The sequence below is a fragment of the Mastacembelus armatus genome, chromosome 3 (assembly GCF_900324485.2).
Source record: "Mastacembelus armatus chromosome 3, fMasArm1.2, whole genome shotgun sequence".
Lineage (NCBI taxonomy): Eukaryota > Metazoa > Chordata > Actinopteri > Synbranchiformes > Mastacembelidae > Mastacembelus > Mastacembelus armatus.
The window spans coordinates 2,456,627-2,474,437 of NC_046635.1; the positions used below are offsets into that span (position 1 = coordinate 2,456,627).

Below are 17,811 nucleotides of genomic sequence, written 5' to 3' on the forward strand. Positions count from 1 at the left end.
TCACTGGGCATGAAACTCAGTTAAAGCGTCACACAAATGATTACCATCTATGTCAGAAAATATCTGTATCTCCAGTGAAAAGTCCAAGTTAAAGACCTATGGGTAGAAAACCTGAGGGTTCATTTTGTCATCGAGCTTAAAATTCTGCTGTGTGCATCAGTGACGGCTGGTGGAAGTTAAAGATTGTGGTGTTACAAAGACACATTTTGCAGCATTGTGTGTTTGTTAATTCAGAATCGGTGGTGCTGCATTTTGTTCACTCTCTGCTTCACCCTCCGACTGGCTTCTTCATCATCATAGTACCGGCAGCTGAAGGTTGTGGGTGTTGTGGTTTTCTGAGCCATCCAAACTGAAAGACAAAACATGATTTCTCAGAAATTCAGCTGAAATAATTAAACTTGGATGTTGTGGCCTAAACCCATAAATTTGTTAGGTTATCCAAGAGAATCACAGCTTTCCGTGTTAAGTAACCTTGACAACATGGTCCTGAGCGTCTTCTCCTTCTTCACAACCGCAACGTTTAATTATCTTGAGTAAATAAGTAGCAGTTACTATTTTCAATTCAATTCAATTCAATTCAATTTTATTTGTATAGCGCCAAATCACAATACAAATCATCTCAAGGCACTTTACAAAAACTAAAACTAAAAACCCAACAATTCCCTTATGAGCAAGCACTTGGCGACAGTGGAGAGGAAAAAACTCCCTTTAACGGAAGAAAAAAACCTCCAGCAGAACCGGGCTCAGTTTGGGCGGCCATCTGCCTCGACCGGTTGGGGTGAGTGGATAGAGCAGAGAGAAAAGAACAGCAACAATAAACAACAAATAGACACTGCAAGTTGGTGGGGCCAGTAACTGCACATCAGCGATAAACAGCTCCAGGACCAGGGACACCTGCAGAAGGTACAGAGAGAGAGAGAGAGAGAGAGGGAGGGAGAGAGCACAAACTAGGGGAGAGAGAGAGCACAAGGTTAGTAACATTCAATGGTGGAATATACATGAGGTGGGAGAGAAGGGGGGGGGGGGGGGGGTTAGGGTAGGGGAGCTCAGTGCACCGATGGTCCTCGGGCAGTCTAGGCCTATAGCAGCATAACTAAGGGATGGTTCAGGGTTGCCTGAAGCCAGCCCTAACTATATGCTTTGTCAAAGAGGAAGGTTTTAAGTCTAGCCTTAAAAGTACAGAGAGTGTCTGCCTCCTGAACCCAGTCTGAGAGCTGGTTCCACAGGAGAGGAGCTTGATAGCTAAAGGCTCTGCCTCCCATTCTGCTTTTGAGAACTCTGGGAACCACAAGTAGACCTGCACTCTGAGAGCGAAGTGGTCTATTGGGATAATATGGTACTATGAGGTCTTTAAGGTATGAAGGAGCTTGATTATGAAGGGATTTGTATGTGAGAAGAAGGATTTTAAATTCTATTCTATATTTTACAGGGAGCCAATGAAGAGAAGCCAATATAGGAGAAATATGATCTCTCTTGCTAGTTCCTGTCAGGACTCTGGCTGCGGCATTCTGGATTAATTGGAGGCTTTTTATTAAGATATTAGGACATCCAGATAGTAATGAGTTACAGTAATCTAGCCTTGAGGAAACAAACGCATGGACTAGTTTTTCTGCATCATTTTGAGACAGGATGTTCCTAATTTTGGAAATGTTGCGCAGGTGAAAGAATGCAGTTCTAGAAATTTGTTTTATGTGTGAGTTAAAGGACATGTCCTGGTCAAAAATAACTCCAAGGTTTTTTACAGTAGTGCTGGAGGCCAGGGCTATGCCATTTAGAGTAGCTATAATTTTAGAAAAGTTATTTCTGAGATTTTTAGGCCCAAATATAATGACTTCTGTTTTCTCCGAGTTTAAAAGTAAAAAGTTACTGGTCATCCAAGCCTTTATGTCAGTTAGACAGGCTTGAAGTCTGGTTAACTGGTTTGTGTTAACAGGTTTAATAGATAGATATAACTGAGTGTCATCCGCATAGCAGTGGTAATTAATAGAGTGCTTCCTAATGATATATCCTAAAGGAAGCATGTACAGGGTGAACAGAATCGGTCCTAGCACAGAACCTTGTGGAACTCCATAACTAACTTTTGTTCGTGTGGAAGGTTCATCATGGACATGAACAAACTGGAATCTGTCCGATAAATAGGATTGGAACCACTTTAACGCTGTTCCTCTGATACCAATCACATGCTCCAGTCTCTGTAATAAGATGTTGTGGTCAATGGTGTCGAATGCTGCACTAAGGTCTAGGAGGACAAGTATCGAAACAAGTCCATTATCTGAGGCTAAGAGAAGATCGTTGGTAACTTTCAACAGTGCTGTTTCTGTACTATGATGTGCTCTAAATCCTGATTGGAAATCTTCAAATAGTTCATTCCTGTGTAAGTGGTCTGATAGCTGCTTAGCAACAGCTTTTTCTAGGATTTTAGAAATAAATGGCAGGTTGGATATTGGTCTATAATTAGCCAAGACACCTGGATCAAGACTAGGCTTTTTGAGTAAAGGTTTGATTACTGCAGTCTTAAAGGCCTGTGGTACGTAGCCTGATACTAGAGATAAATTAAAAAAGGATCCTCCAAAGTTTAACAGTCAAAACTTATTATCAGGACTGTGTTGGTGCAGTGTGATCAGATTTAGTGGCCAGTGACCTGGCAGCACAACCAACCCCACAACTGTCATCACATTTCAGATTCCAGGGATACTAAACTGTGATGGGTGAATGCAAAGTGCATATTGGATCACATCACACAAAAAGATGATGCAGGGCTTTTGAATAATGGCTCGTTTACTATTATTGACACTGGTTATTTTCAAATGTTTCCCAGTTTGGGTATGCATGCACAGCCTTGGGTGGATATGGCATAATCCAATCACAAATCCTTCTTGTATATTAAAAAAAACAATCTGCCTGACTTTGTAAAAACAAAAAGAAAACACACATCTAAGCGTCTGTGATTTAGTTCCATGTCTTTTTTGCAAACAACCTGGGAAAGTGTTTACATAAAGTGCTTTACCAGTTAGGACTGCCTGATTAATGTTGTGTGTCATGAGACTGTTAATGGTTTGGAGTCATTTGTGGCCTCCATGCTCTCTGAAACGCCAGCTTCCTGTGTGCAGCATCTTGATAGCAAATCAATAGCCTATCACAGTCCATGGCAGCTCTCACATGTCATCAAGCTAAAAACCATAAAGCAGCAGCTTGGCTCAGTGTTGCCTACCTAGCGTTTTTGAGCCACACTTTTGTCAAAGTGTTATTAATCCACCTTTGGAGTTCCATGTCTGCCAAATGTGATTACTAGCTGACTCCATCATGGAGGATGCAGACAGGTGATTCATTGCAAGTCATTTATTTTTGACAACTCTTAACGGCGATTTGATTGCTTTCTGAAAATAATTTTGCTACAAACTACAATGCAACATACAGTAAATATTTGCCAGCAGGTTTCAAAACAGCAACAGTTAATTCAGCTCTGATTTAACCTGCATATTTATACCCTCTTGGTGTGTGCCCACTGCCCTGTGGTGTCTAGGTATGTCACTCTCACATTTACTGTGCCCCTTTTTTGTTAGTTTTCATCTGACTTGTACAAAACGTTACAAAAGTCTTTAGATGCAGGCAATAGAAAAATAACATGGCACAGATATGGTGGTTGACTGGGTGCTGTGAAGAAAAACATTCACTACGCTCAACTTATGCCAAGCGACAAAACCAATGGCATATAAAATTTCAAAATATGGCTGTTGAGCAGTGAGATACTTTCCACACAAACACGAAGCATAGCCGCATTGTCTTTAAAGATACTGCTCCTTGACCACAGCACCAGCCAAATAAGACTACATTTACTTTTAAACGAGTGTTTTTGAAACCACTGACCCGCATCAGCAGCCCAAACAATTAAGCCTCAAATGTTCCACAAATACGTCTTCATTTATCCCCTAATTGCATGTTCAATTAGGTGTTAATGTTTGCATTATTTCAGCTTATTAAGGTGGAATGATAAAGCCAAATCTTTATGTTAAAAAGATGTCACAAATAAAAGGTGTTTGAGAGTATGTGAGGAGGATGTGCTAACAGTTTCTCACTTTCCTCTCACTTGACAGAGAGGAGATGAAGTCCCTCCAGGCAGCCTTGCAGAAGCAGCTGGATGAGGCAAATGAGAGAGCAGAGAAGCAGCAGGCCACGGTAAGAGAAAGATGGCCTGGCCATCAGCATCTGGTCTCTTCTAACCAGCCCCATCACCTGTCACACGGGCGTCACAGTGAACCACACATTACCCAGAAGCCAGCTCTCTCGCTCTGCCTCACCCCTTAATTGAAACACTCAGCAATACTGAGGAAAAGCTTTGTGTCCCAATGCAAAAATTAAGATTATAATCAAAGGCATTATAACCTAAGAACATGTCCGTATCTGTCAGCTATCAATCTCCCCATCTACAGTATCTAGCTTTCCATCTACCCATCTGTGCTGCCCAGGAAACTGTCACTTTGCTTCTAATTACATTTCCAAAGAGTATCTTAAACACTATCTGGAAAATTCAGTTTAATGAATCACTTTGTCTCTATAACCTCAGGAAATAGTGAAGAAATAGACAAGAAAAAGCAGAAAATCGTCTCATTTCAGGAGCTTAAAAAGTGACAGTTTTGTTTTTTTTTTTTAAACTTCATTTCTAATGAGAAAGGATTGTTTTGTTTGGTTTGTTTTGTTTTTTCAAAATTCCTGCTGAATATTTTTCTGTTAATCAACAAATTAATCAGCTAATCAATTCAACAGCAGTCATTTCTAATTTGGTGTTAAAATCTTTGTTTTACACGTCTAAAATCATGTATGCAGATGATAATGTGCTTATTATTATTATTATTATTATTATGAGGGTTTGTGTTGATTGTTAAATGTGTATAGAAACAGTAGAGATTTAAACGTGAATCCAGCTCATTGGCAATATTGTCACATATTCATGGTCACAGTATATTGGCAGTATTATAAATGACATGGTAACATTGATAGTATTATAAATAACAAAGAAAGAGGCGTTGTCAGAGCATGTAGCCCCTGTAATTATGAGAAAATAATGTAATTAGTGTTAGTACTATAGAAGTTCTAATTAGCTCAAAAATACCCTGCTAGACTGGTTTGTGTTACCAAATCCTATCAAAGCATTGTTTAGGAAGTAAATAAAAATTCTCTTAAAGTGTGAGTGTATGGCATATAGGAGTGCAATAATGTTCATCTGATTACTAAATTATTACTTAACATTTCTCCTCACCTATGTTGTGTAAAGGTTGTTTGCACATGAGCTCTATACCATGTTTATCTTATCGTATGTAGAATGAAGACTGTCTGGCAGCTACAGTAGCCAAGTGCTTCTGGGATTTTCAATATGTGCTAATAAAAAGCTTGTCCTGTAATATTCCAAAGGGTTTTGTGCACAGTCACAAGGTTTAACATCCACAGTGACATTATGATCAACAATCAAATCATCTGCGCTAAGATAAACACTTGTACAGTAACATTTCGAGTGGCATTCTTGCCATTTTCCTGACTGCTGACAAATCTCAGTTGCTGGGTTTCGTGTTGACATTTATGTTGTGTTAAATGGTATTTATCACAACCGCTGAGATTCAAGCGTCAGAAGAGCACCTCTGCACCATGCAAATGCCACACTCGCTCAACACAACAGTATAATACTGCATCTGGTTCACAACCCCCATGCCCACGTTAACGTTCACAGGAAAAACAGGGCTTCTAAAGAAAAATCAGTCAAGAATCAACATAGGGGATGTTAATACTACCTTCCTCACAAAATTAACAATATCTATTGTAGCTCTGATTGTGGTTAAATATGCTCAGAAATTAGGCAGAGGCCATGAAATTCAAGCCAGTATTAGAGCTCTCTTTCTCATGCAGGATCCTGCCTGATTGAATGTGGTGATTTCTGCACATCAGAAGCTGAAGTTAACATTTAATGTTTTGTAAGAAAAGTACCTCCCTGACGTTAGTAGAATCATCCCAAATTAAAAGAGGTGCTCTAAAGATCCTGCAAATGAAACATGATTTCAGGCCATTCATGTCCATTAAGGATGAATTGTAAAACCTTAACTTTCCATCTATAGCCCCACTGTCAGGTCAGACCTTTAATTTGTCCAGTGCTCTGGTTTATGACTGAACACTTGCTGAATTAATGACATTCCTGTCAGCCTTGGTTACATTTTGTGTTTAGTTCTACTTTGCAGATATTAACAAAAATAAAATGCTAAATTGTAGTAAATTGTAGTAGGTCGTTAGCATTAAGATTTAACTTAAAGCTGTGGCTTTAAGTAGTTTGACAAATCCTACCTTCAATGCTTATTAAAAATGTTTCTAGACTGTTTTTGTCAATTAATCGACAAGTCTTTTTCACTTCAGCAGTTTATTTAGTGGAGTCCAACTGGACCAGTCATGCATAGTTTATCTAAGCACCTTCCATTCTTTACAATTTAAAATCCATATGGAGCTAGAACTGATTTTTATAGCTCAAAAATACATTAAACCATAAAAATTGTATTTTCTTCCAGCCCACTGAGCTGCAGGTGTATAGAAGCCACTGTTGTACTTCTACTCATCTTTTCCTCTTTTAAACAAAGACCCCAAATAGTGCACCAGGATGTGGTTTTTTTTAACCATTCCCATAGGCTGTGGTGGTGACTGAAAGGCCCAAACATGGACCTTGATGTTATCATACCCTGATAGGGGATGTGAGTCTGATGAGGCTTAGTTTGCTGTTCCCTGGGGTGCATACCTGATATGAGGTCATCAGCCTCATGAATGCTGTTCCCCCTTGTCCTCTGAACTATCTCAATGACCTCTCTTTTCGACACACAAACTTATTAAAATGAAACCACAAAGACAAACCTTTGACTTATCTCCGTCTCTCTCGCACACAGAATTCATTTTGTTATACTGCAGCCCCTGGCAGACGTTTACCATCTGCAGTTAGTGTTTGAATGTCTGTCTGGCTGCTGAGCACAAGCCACGGGCCTGCACCAGAAAGACATGCTGAGCTCAGGACAAAAGGATTGAACAAAAATGTCATGAAAAGCATATGGGCTATTAAATGAGACACATAGTGGAAAATAAGCACTCGCGCACTGAAGGAATAAATTTCTCACCATATATATATATATATATATATATCGAGTCTCAAGTGAAATGTTTCTGGATAGTTGTTATGCAAAACAAACGCTGTGAGTCATGAGAAAAATATTTGACAGAGGTTTTTTGTCAGAGTTAAATGGTCTTTAAGTCTTGATGGCTGGTGAGTGGAAATGTGAAAAACTGTGTTTTAAAATTTTACTACAACAAGGTCCCTCTCTGCCACTGTCCTTATGAACAGCGTTCATTTATAGTAGGAGCCTCAATATAGTGCCTGAATGTAAACTTAGCAGCACAGCTCATGCTGGTTAAATTAAAGGCAATAAAACAGGTGATGACATTTGTATTGCACTGGCATTATCACAAGCATTCAGTACACTTAGCTACTAACTACCTAACTGCTTTATTCTTCTTTTTATTCCATGACATTAATTAGCAAACTAAACACTGAAGGATGCTTGTTTTTTTGTTTTCTATTCATCTGAGTATTTTCTTTTTTAAACTCTTCTCGGCGGCTGTGACAGTGACTGAACATGACCTCTGATGTTATCATTTCTTGTTGGTGGGGATGTGAGTCAACTGGTGCGGTCGAGTTTGCAGTTCCCCAGGGTGTACTCGCTAGAAGGTGGAAAAAATGTGACTGAATTGTTTCACCACCTTCTGACAGTTTATGCGGCACAACATTAGCTTAAGGCAGTACCCTAAAAAAATATATATATATATATATAATATTCAGTTATGTATAAACCTGGAAACAGTTCTTTACTTTTTTTTACTTTGTAAAACAAACCCTCAAAAAGATCACAGCAATTAAACTGATTCCACGATCAAGTATTGTACCCAACGTTTGATTAGACTCAGTGTTATGTGTCATACAGCTTCATTGTTATACACAAATTACTAAAGGAATCATCAGATGAGCCACACTGCTGCACTGTTTGTCATTTTCCTTCAATACAATGAAAGCAAACGCTGGTGTAATTTGAGTCAGTCCCTCACATGCACACCTATGCTGTCAAGATGTAATAATCAAAAATGTGTATTAATCCTTGTTTGAAATTAGCCTTTTAAAAATGCAATTTTCTCCTTTCTGTGTGATGTTTGCTGAGAACAACTTTGTCATTGTGTGATGCTGCACAGCATGCTACGGATTTCAGAGGACTCAGAAACAGATTGTTGGTTTTAATATTTTTTTAAGCGATTTAATAGAGGCGCTGCCATTTGTTGCCATAATCACCTTCATTGTATGCATTTCTTTTCATGCATGCTGTTTATGTAAATGAGCATGCTCAACATCCATATCCTCAAGTAAATATATTGAATAAAAAAAATGAAGTGAAGAAGAACATCCAGTGTGAACACCTTCTTTTTATCTCTTCTGTCGGCAGATCAAGTTTCTTAAAGTGGAGATGGAGAAAAAAACCAAAATCATCAAGGATTTACAGCAAGAGGTGAGTTGTAAAGTATCATTTAGGACTGGTCTGAATCACACTACACTTCACAGAAATGCTGTATTCATCATCATTAATGCTCAGCTAACGCTTTCACAAGGTATATATGTGACCACAAAGGACGAATGTACTTGAATTTAGCGTTTGGGCACTGGCTTCCCCTGTCCCCTCTGTACTTCTCTTTTATTTCTGTGTTTGTCAAAATGCCTTCTGACAATCCCCAAAGACTCAGGAGAGGCCTTGTTGCCTTCAATCAAAGGCGGACATACGCCGCACGAATATGTCTATTTTCTTTGCAAACACCGGAGTGTGTCTTTAATCATGACTGTGATCATGACTACTGTGGCTTGTGCTGGTGAAAAAACTGGTCTCTCTTATGTTGCTGAACATCAGTGCAAAATAGTTTGTCTAAAAAGATTTCTTTATTTTCTTTCTGTTTGATTCTGAGTGGCTGACACCAAAACCTGACATTTACGCTGATGCCTTAGACAGCTGGAGGAAAAAAAAAAAAACAAAAAACAATACTATTATAGCTGCACTCAACACATTAAGTACCATTTGGTTTGTCATCTGTATGAATAGAAAAACTAAAAACTGCACCAACATAAAACTTCAAAACAACAGACCATTAAATCTAACGTAGCTACATCGACAGCAGCTGTCTTTGACGACGGTTAGACGTTTTAAATGGGTTGTTTTCAGTGTTATTTTAGTTTGTCAGCTACTGTATGTAACATGAAAAAACGAAGCAAACATGTCAAAATGAAACCTCAGAGAAGCAAAGTGACAAATGAAATCATGCAGTGGTTTTATCAATATGTTATTGTTATGCTTCTGAACAATTTTGGACAAGTTATATATATATTTTCTTACTCACATTGACTGACTTCTTACTAAAAATATAAATGCACAGTTCAGCTTATTTTGACTTCATTTACTTTATTTGTTTAGTGAATCAAAATTTGAGGTGACATGACAACACATTACTTAAAATTTTTTCCTAACATAAATTGTTTCATGAATTTTATTATAATAACACACAATACACTGTGTATTATTAGATATAGAAACAGCTTCTGTGTAGAATTAAAATATACACTAGGCTCATAATGTTGTGTAATGGCGCACTAAGGTCACACCGGGTGCACTTTTTGCATCCTCAACTGAAGGTATGCTATTTTTATTACACCAGAAGGTTGTGAGATGATGAGGCAGAGACACTGAAAATTACCACACCATATTGCTGACCGCTACAGTGAGAAAATTGAGTTTTGCCAGATGTTCAAATTAATTTGAGACCAATTTTCACTAAACTCTGCTTTGGTAACATGATCACACGCTTCAAGTGAACACAATGACATAATGAGAACAATTTACAGGAGTCAAACTGTTTAGACATATAGCTGTCAGAAGGATTGGATTTATCATGTAGTACAGTGCAAAATGTTTAAAGTGAGCATGCTTTAAAAAACACTGAATAGTTTATATTTATCAGATGCAGGTCTCAAAAGTCTTGTGAACCAATGTTCTGTTTGTGTTTCATGGTCTTATTTCAGTGACTAAAAAATTGTAGTCTTTCACTAACCATGCATAAACACTGTTTTCTCAAAGACACAATCATGTATAAACTTGCTGCTCACATATTATTGTAGCCCAGTTTGTGCTGATTAAAGTGTTATCAGACTTTAGACATTAATATGTTTAAAAGACACTGAAAAAAGCACAAATGTCAGGGCATGTCAAAACTTGTCCTGGGCCCCAAAACCCCCTTAGACCACAGAAGGTTAAACTTCCTACAATGTGCAGTAACCTGACAAAGTCCCACATTAAATCAATATTTGGTGTGACCACCCTTTGTCTTTAAAACTACACCATTCTCACCATTCTCCTGCAGATTTGGTCTTCTGTGTTTCAATGAAATCCCAGATTGACTCCGTGATTGACTTTACATTTTATAGATACTGTGCAGTGTTATTTGAATCAACACTATGACAGTTATGTTACATCGCAGTAACATTCATGGATGATGTGTTATCATTTTTGGTGATTTTTATTTTTGTCACCACCACAAAGGACACAGCCCTTGAAGCTACCCTGTGGCCCCCCATTCATCATGCGTTTATCAGACTGAAAAAAACGTGTTTTGATTATTAAAACGTAAACCACTGAAATTACAAGCTGGCCGACCTTATTTGTACTCATCGAAAATGCCACATCTTCTTGCAGCCAAAATTAGGGCCTCAGCTTTCATGCAAAATCCACTTTAATTAGTGGTTTAAATTATTCCAAATAGCACGTAGTTTTATAAATAAGGGTTTATGTTTTGCTTAACATGCTTCCTAACTAGTTTAGTTAACTGAATATTTAACAATATTTTGGTCCCTAGAGTTTTGTCAGGCAGAATTCAAATAGATTTCTGAATCTCTGTGATTCTCTTATTGTTTTTGAGCTTATGCACCTGCCATTAAAACTTTATCAAGCTTGAGAACTTTTATTAAATTACAACCTTGTGATATAGTTACCAAAATCTGAAAACAAACATTTCTTCTTGCAGTGTTAATGAATTGATCTTCACCCACATTTTAACATCTGTATTTTTGTGTCTCTGTTTGTTGTACAATTTATCTTCTCTGGTCAATCTACAGTACAAGACAATAATGCATTGGTGTCTTTGAAAAGCCCACTAAAGAAATAGATATAAGATAATACCTAAGGTAGAAGAACCTTGAAACACAGTGTGTAGTGCATTTAAAAAATAATATCTGAGGTAGCAGTTAAATTTAAATCAGTGTCTGTTAATGTTATATATTGAAATTGTTCTTGCATCCTTAACTTCATAGGGGGCAATCAGAGGCAAATGTAGAGACACTTCTATAATCAATCAACTGATTTTCACACCAGGAGGTTGTACATGTTGGCAATACTGTGCAGCAGATTAGTTTAACTGACTAAATGACCCATAAAGGAGGCCATGATTTGACTTTCTAATGAACAATTAGGGTTTGGCTTTACTCTTAAACACTATCTGGAGTCGGAAATAAGTAGTATAAGAAGTACCAAGATAGGAAGGTAAGCAAATAATCTTTTGTCTAATGTTTGTCATGGATATTGCAGCTTCCTGTATGATTTTATATTCTTGCATGTTATGATCCTAGGCCTCTTGCTAAACCTCATTACCATAAGCCAGTCATCAGTGTATACACTAATCTTGCCAAAACAAAGAGCTGGCAAATAGCACTGCCAACAATTTGACCTGAAATAGAGTTAATCAAACTGGAATTGAAGATACTTAAGAAATGAACAGCAGTTTTTGGTACTTATGAGTGCTTCATTGATGGCATTTAGGGGTTTGCCCATTTTTTTCTCGCACATCTGCATATCTTGGAAAAGGTTCTCTCCATGTTTAAGGGCTTTTATGATCACATACAAAAGGGGTCATTTTTGGTCAATAGAAGACTGGGACCTTCTCTGGCATCTGTGCTGGCATGACATTTAAGTCATGGCTACATGCAGGGAATCATGAGAAACATTTCTCTGCACCTGTTACACTTGTATGAGTTACAGAAAATTTCTTCTGTGCAGAAACCCAAAGGTCAAAAATGCATATGCATTATCTTTCTGCTATCTCCAAGTCTAGTCTTTTCAGTCTAAGGGTATATTTCTGTGGTTTGACGAAACTCTCATTAAATTGAATTATCTATGATTCAAAGGTATAGATTATTATATGCCTGTTGTATATATTTTTTAGGTGACCCCTATTTAAAACAGTCTAATACTGCAAGTCTGTCAAAAAAAATCTATCTTCATAAATGTGATGATGTTCAGTTTTTATTTAAACTAATTTACAGGGAGCTTCAGTTTGTGGTGTTGTTGAGTGATACTAAGAATTGTTTTATATCCTGCCCACCCCGTTTACAGAAAGTATTCAGAGTCCTTCACTTTCTGCACAATTTAATGTTTATTGTTTAACGCTCATGAATCTGCACTAAAAATTACATTGTGTTACACAATTTTGCAAATGTATTAAAATCCAAAATTAAATCTCTCATTTCCAGATGCTTCCCTGTGGCACTCTATATTGTGGTCAGCTGCTTCCTGTTTGTTTTAATTGTCCTTGAGCTGTGTCTTGAATTTGTCTTCAGATCTTATTGACTTGGGAATAATTTAAAAAGGCACACACCAGTATTTTAATAAGGTCCTATACTACACACAAAACCCAAACCATGAAGTCCAAGGAACTCACTGTTGGCTGCTTTTCTAAAGCTTTGACTGTCCCCAGGAACTCAGTGGCCTCAATAGTTGTCAAATGAAAGAAGTTTGGAACCGCCAGGACTCTTCCTTGGGTTGACCATCTGGCCCAACTGAGCTGCTGGGAAGGTTCTAGGTCAGGGAGATGATCAAGAACCAAACCTTCACTTGTAAGAGTGCTTTAGAAGTCTTCTGCGGAGACGTGGGAGGCTGACCGATTGTCTCAGCACCACTCCATCAATCAGGTCTTCATGAGACAGTGGCTAGATGGTATCTACTTTGAGTAAAAGCCATGTGATAGCCTGCATGGAGTTGGCTAAACTACATTTAACAGATTCTGGGAGCATGAGGAAGGTTCTCTGGTCTAATAAGACAAAGATTGAAGTCTTAGGGCAGAACTCCAGCGCTGTGTCTGGTGGACAGGCTCTACTTATCACCTTGATAATACCATCCATATCGTGAAGCATGGTGTCAGCAGCAAACAAGGGTGCTTCTCAGCAGCAGGGACAGGGAGACTGGTCAGAATTTAGGGAAAGGTGAATGCAGCCAATTACAGAGGGGTCCTTGAAGAAAACCTCCTTCAGAATGACCTGAAACTTAAAAACATGTCTTCACTTTGTCATTATTGATTATCTAAAATAGATTCATGTGCAAACATTTGAAACCATACAAACATAACAAAGAGTATAAAAAGTGAAGGGGGCTGAATATTTTCTGAACATACTGTAACCCTTGTTAATATTATTACCACTCTTCCTATAACACAAAAAAATGAAACCATCACCTATTTTTAAACTGTTTCAACAAAAACGTACCATAGGAAGGGAGGATTTATTGCTGTTGCATTAGACAGCATTAGTTTTGGTTAGGTGTACCTAATAAATGGCCACGGTCAGAGTGATATAATGCCACTATTCAGAACTGTGCCTCTGTAGCCTCTTAAAGTATAAAAAGCTAACCATATCCTCTGTTTATACCAGCATTAGATTTTAAAAGTGGTTTTTATGCAAATTACTGTGAATTGCGATGTGGTGTCAGTGGGGATGCTTTACAGCTGCAATTTACTGTGAAGTCATCATCAATGATTTGCTTTCAGGGCTTATTATGAGTATTGCAAGGGAGAATGATTTACTGACTGACCTGGGTCCTGCTGGGATTCATCAGGTTCTCACTGAGCATTGTAATACACATTGTTGCCATATACTCAGCTCCTCGCTGCTGATGCTGATATCTTTAGTCTGAAATGGCATCCCGTCATTGTCTTCTTCCTTTTATCTTTTCCTGATGTAATTTCACCAGCTAAAAGGCAGAAAGAAATCATGCAGTGGGGCATTTACTGGATCTCTCTGTGATACTCTTGCCGGAAACAAGGGACAAGAAACTGAAGTAAGCAGAAAATGGAAATTGCATCATTATGTGTCTTGAACAGGACAAAGATAAAACAGATGAAATCAGTGAAGCTAATAGCGGCTTAATATTACCATCTAGGAATGAACACATTTCCTTTTTTAGAGTTTCCACCAATTGATACCATAAGCTTACTTGTTCATGATATTCAGAAAGTGATAAAAAAAAACATTAAAAAGATAGTATGAATAATTTTAATTATAGAAATGTACTTTCAGTTAAGTCAAGTCAGTTTTACTATGACTGAATGTGATTTAAACAGTAACAAAGCCGAGATAAAACGAGCGGTGATTGTGCATATTCAAAGATATGAAGCCAAGAGTAATGTGTACTCTTAGTGTGCATTGGGAAAACAATTGTGGGCTGTAAATCAGATGTTGTTCTCAACGTTTTTTGCTTTTTCTACATACGTGGCAAGAAAATGCCTGGCATAGACCTTTCCAGGGAGGCTGAGGAGTATGATCCCTCTGTAGTTGGAACACACCCTACGGTCCCCCTTCTTAAAAAGAGGGACCACCACCTCGGTCTGCCAATCCAGGGGTACTGTCCCTGATCGCCATGCGATGTTGCACAGGAGTGGATCTCATCCACCCCCAGTGCTTTGACACTGAGGAGCTGCCAAACTACCTCAGTGACCTCGGCTTGGGTGATGGATGGATCAGCCTCTAAATGCCCAGCACCTGCTTCCTTTATGGAAGACGTGTCGGCGGGGTTAAGGAGATCCTCAAAGTATTTCTTCCACTGTCCGACAATATCCCCAGTCGAGGTCAGCAGCTCCCCACCTCCACTGTAAACAGTGATGGCAGAGCACTGCTTCCCCCTCCTGAGGCGCTGGACGGTTTGCCAGAATTTCTTCGGGGCCGACCGGTAGTCCTTCTCCACCGAACTCCTCCCATACCCGAGTTTTTGCCTCTGTGACTGCCTGGGCTGCAGCACGCTTGGCCCGGCGGTACCCGTCTCAGGAGTCCCACAAGCCAAAGGCTAGATAGGATTCCTTCTTCAGCTTGACAGCATCCCTTACCTCCGCTGTCCACCACCGGGTTTGGGGAGTTCCACCACGACAGCCACCCAAGACCCATGGGGGGAGACCCAGCCACCAGGCGCTTGCCAACAGGCCCCAGGCCTGGCTCCAGGGTGGGGCCCCGGCTTTGCCGTACTGGGCGACGTCACGGTCCTCGCTGTTCTCTTCATAAGAGGTGGTTGAACCGCTCCTGGTCTGGTCCATCTCCTAGGACCTGTTTGCCTTGGGAGACCCTGCCAGAGGTATATAGCCCTGGACAACATAGCTCCTAGGATTGTTCGGGCATGGATGCACAACATCTATGTGTGTTGACCCTGGCGTTGGCCATTTCTTTGTATAGTATGTGTGTGTGTGTGTGTAGCGCTCGTGGCAAACTATACAGTTTGTTTTGGTCAGGTGCTCCTTCATGACCCACAATACACTACCATGCACTACCCAGCAGACTACGGAAGCCTCTTCAGCTCAAACATGTCTCCTACTTCCCATAGCTGGGTCGGACCAGACTAGAGTTTGCTTAGAGCTGTACCGAGACCACCCTTTCCAAGCGCTCGGGACGGCCGTTTTTTTTGTGCACCAGAGGGCGGCTGTTGTGTTTACACTGACCCAAGTGAGCCCCACCCAGTGCCAGTGTGAAAACAGCCAGCCAGTCAGCTGACTTAGGCTTTTTAAGCAAATAAAACTTCCAGTGCTCATCCACCCTGTGAGTTCAGTGTCAGACCCATTTCACATTGTTTCTCTTTCACATAATCCTTTTTTTTATTTAACTCATGTTTCATTCACAGAGCATGTACTTGCATTTTATGACATCATGCTCATTTCAGACCATTTCCAGCAGCAGAGGAGCTTTGATTCTCCCTCCAGTGAGATTTGGAGGACTCCCAGAAAGACTGTCAGTAAATCCTTGAGTTAGCCATAGAAAACACGCTTAATTTCAAAGGACACCTTAGCAGCTCGTCAAATGTGGCTTGAGGTGAGCTGGTGGGTTGACAGGTGGTGGATCCATCTCTTTTTCTCAGTCAGTGTCAAAGCCTACACAGTAGTAAGTAAATGCACATTATTCTTTGCCTAATCATAATGTTGTTCTGTTCTTTTACTATCGAGCAGGATGAAAAGGAGAGAAAAAGTTATTGCTGGAATCATGGAAGCATTATGTAATGCATGCAAATAAAATAAAATATTAATAAAAAAGTTTAAGTAAAATGCTGAGGCAATGTCTGCTCCTTGACACTGACAGGGAACCTGTTCCAAATGGCAAAGCACTGCAGTTTTTGTTGCAGCACTACATAAAAGCTGTGCAAGAAACACAAGCATATAGGTAAAATTAATCTGGATTATTAACTAAGGAAAAATGCTTAATTCTAGATATTTCTAAGGTGATAATTAAATTACTAAATGTATCATTTGTTGTTGAATTTCTTTAGTTGTGCTATGTTTGATATATGTTATGAATTTTGTTTTTTTCCAACATGTTTTACCACTGGGAAAGAAAACACATAAAATAGAGGCCATGTTTTTAAGTAGAAGTCTATATGATCATACCTGCACTGGATTTGAAACGTAGTGTGTTTATGACTTGGGTTAGTCTGAGACTGATGTGCTGGAGCTGTTTTCTGGCATTGCTGTTTGCTCATTCATTATAATCAGGGCAGCTTATGCCATAGATGAGGTCAGGGTAACAAACTTTCTGAGCTATTCCACATTCAGAGGTGGTTGACATCCACATTCACACAGGGCTTTTAATGAAAGCCCTGTGTGAGGACTAAACATAAGGTCTTGCATGTGCATGACCACAGTAAACAAATCCAGTCTGTAATAAGAATAACACTGTTTACAGAAAAATCAATTCAGTAATTTTGACCGAGCTTGCCTGTAATGAAATCTTGAGCGGCAGGTAAAACCCGAACGTTGAATGTGATGGTCCAGTGTCTCACACTAACAGGAGGGTCCACTCCCTCTGGCTTGTATTAAATCTGCCAAAGTGTTGTAATATTCCAAAAGGCAAATTGCAGTTACTGTCAGTGAAACAGCCAATACACAGTCCTCTTTTATTTACTGGTAGTATTTCTCACTTTCAGTATTTCTATGTGTTATTCTTATAGTCTGGGCTTGTCCAATTAATTTGAAACCACAAACCATTTTCTAACAATATTGGAGATCACAGAAATAAGTTTCTCATCTATTGTCATACTGCACAGTGTATAACTTAGAATATTCTGTTTATTCTCAATTGTTATGTCAAAATATCTCCATATTTAGCAGCACTCGCTGTTCCAATGTACATAAAAACACTTAGGATGCTGGCACAGTGACGTTTTCTATCTTCTGCAGTTCATTTTCTGTCATATGTGACAATGAGAAGGAAATCAACCTTTTCTGTTTCTGCCTATAACAACATGCAGTGAATCCAGATAAGTCTACAGATACAGATTAGTTGGATGAGAGTTAGTATTACTCCCTTTCTGTACCTGTATACAATATAGTGTTTCCATACATTTTAAAATATACAAATATTGTCTCTGCTGCTTCAGAATTTGATTAAATGTTATGATGTTACTGTTACAC

At 39.0% G+C, this 17,811-nt stretch overlaps 1 protein-coding gene across 1 annotated transcript in view; it reads left to right on the top strand.

Annotated features, from left to right (window-relative positions):
* The window catches only part of luzp2 (leucine zipper protein 2), a 124,465-nt gene that overhangs the window by 67,837 nt on the left and 38,817 nt on the right, over positions 1–17,811 (top strand). The window contains exons 4-5 of the mRNA XM_026320252.1: positions 4,095–4,176; positions 8,511–8,573. Of these exons, the coding sequence (XP_026176037.1) occupies positions 4,095–4,176; positions 8,511–8,573 (145 nt within the window). The remainder of the gene's footprint in view (positions 1–4,094; positions 4,177–8,510; positions 8,574–17,811) is intronic.